Raw genomic sequence first — 421 nt, 5'->3', positions numbered from 1 at the left:
GAGTACCAGTGCGGGGAGTTCGTCACCTGCAGGACTTTGCCCTGGGGGCTCTCCTCGAAGAGCAGAGGCTGCTGGTAGGACGGGTCGCAGGTTTTCTTCACCACCTTGGTCTTCTTCTTGGCCAGGCAGACACCGTTCTCCAGCAGGTAAACTTTCACGTAGGTGGCTGCGTGGGAAAACAGGCGAGAAGCACCGACTCGGCGCGGGCTCCTGTGACGGTCCCAGCACAGCGCCCGGCCCCCTCCCTCCCCAGCCACCTACCAGGGATGGACTTGGAGCCCATCTTCGGGATAAGTCCCCTCGCCTGGATCACCTCCACCTCCAGCTGCCCGTTCCGGTCAGCCATGCCGACGTGGACGTCGCCTAGGCAGAGGGGCGAGACGCGCTCAGCTCGCTCCCCGCCTGACCAGTCCCACCCACG

At 64.8% G+C, this 421-nt stretch overlaps 1 protein-coding gene across 1 annotated transcript in view; it reads right to left on the bottom strand.

Annotated features, from left to right (window-relative positions):
- LOC104623103 (regulating synaptic membrane exocytosis protein 3-like) overlaps positions 1-363 on the bottom strand; it is a gene marked incomplete at its 5' end in the record, with an annotated part of 738 nt that extends 375 nt beyond the window's left edge. The window contains 2 exons of the mRNA XM_010290083.1: positions 27-166; positions 262-363. Of these exons, the coding sequence (XP_010288385.1) occupies positions 27-166; positions 262-363 (242 nt within the window). The remainder of the gene's footprint in view (positions 1-26; positions 167-261) is intronic.
- Positions 364-421: the final 58 nt, after the last annotated feature.

Source organism: Phaethon lepturus, unplaced genomic scaffold, assembly GCF_000687285.1.
Source record: "Phaethon lepturus isolate BGI_N335 unplaced genomic scaffold, ASM68728v1 scaffold29506, whole genome shotgun sequence".
Lineage (NCBI taxonomy): Eukaryota > Metazoa > Chordata > Aves > Phaethontiformes > Phaethontidae > Phaethon > Phaethon lepturus.
This window is presented reverse-complemented; position numbering and strand designations above follow the sequence as displayed.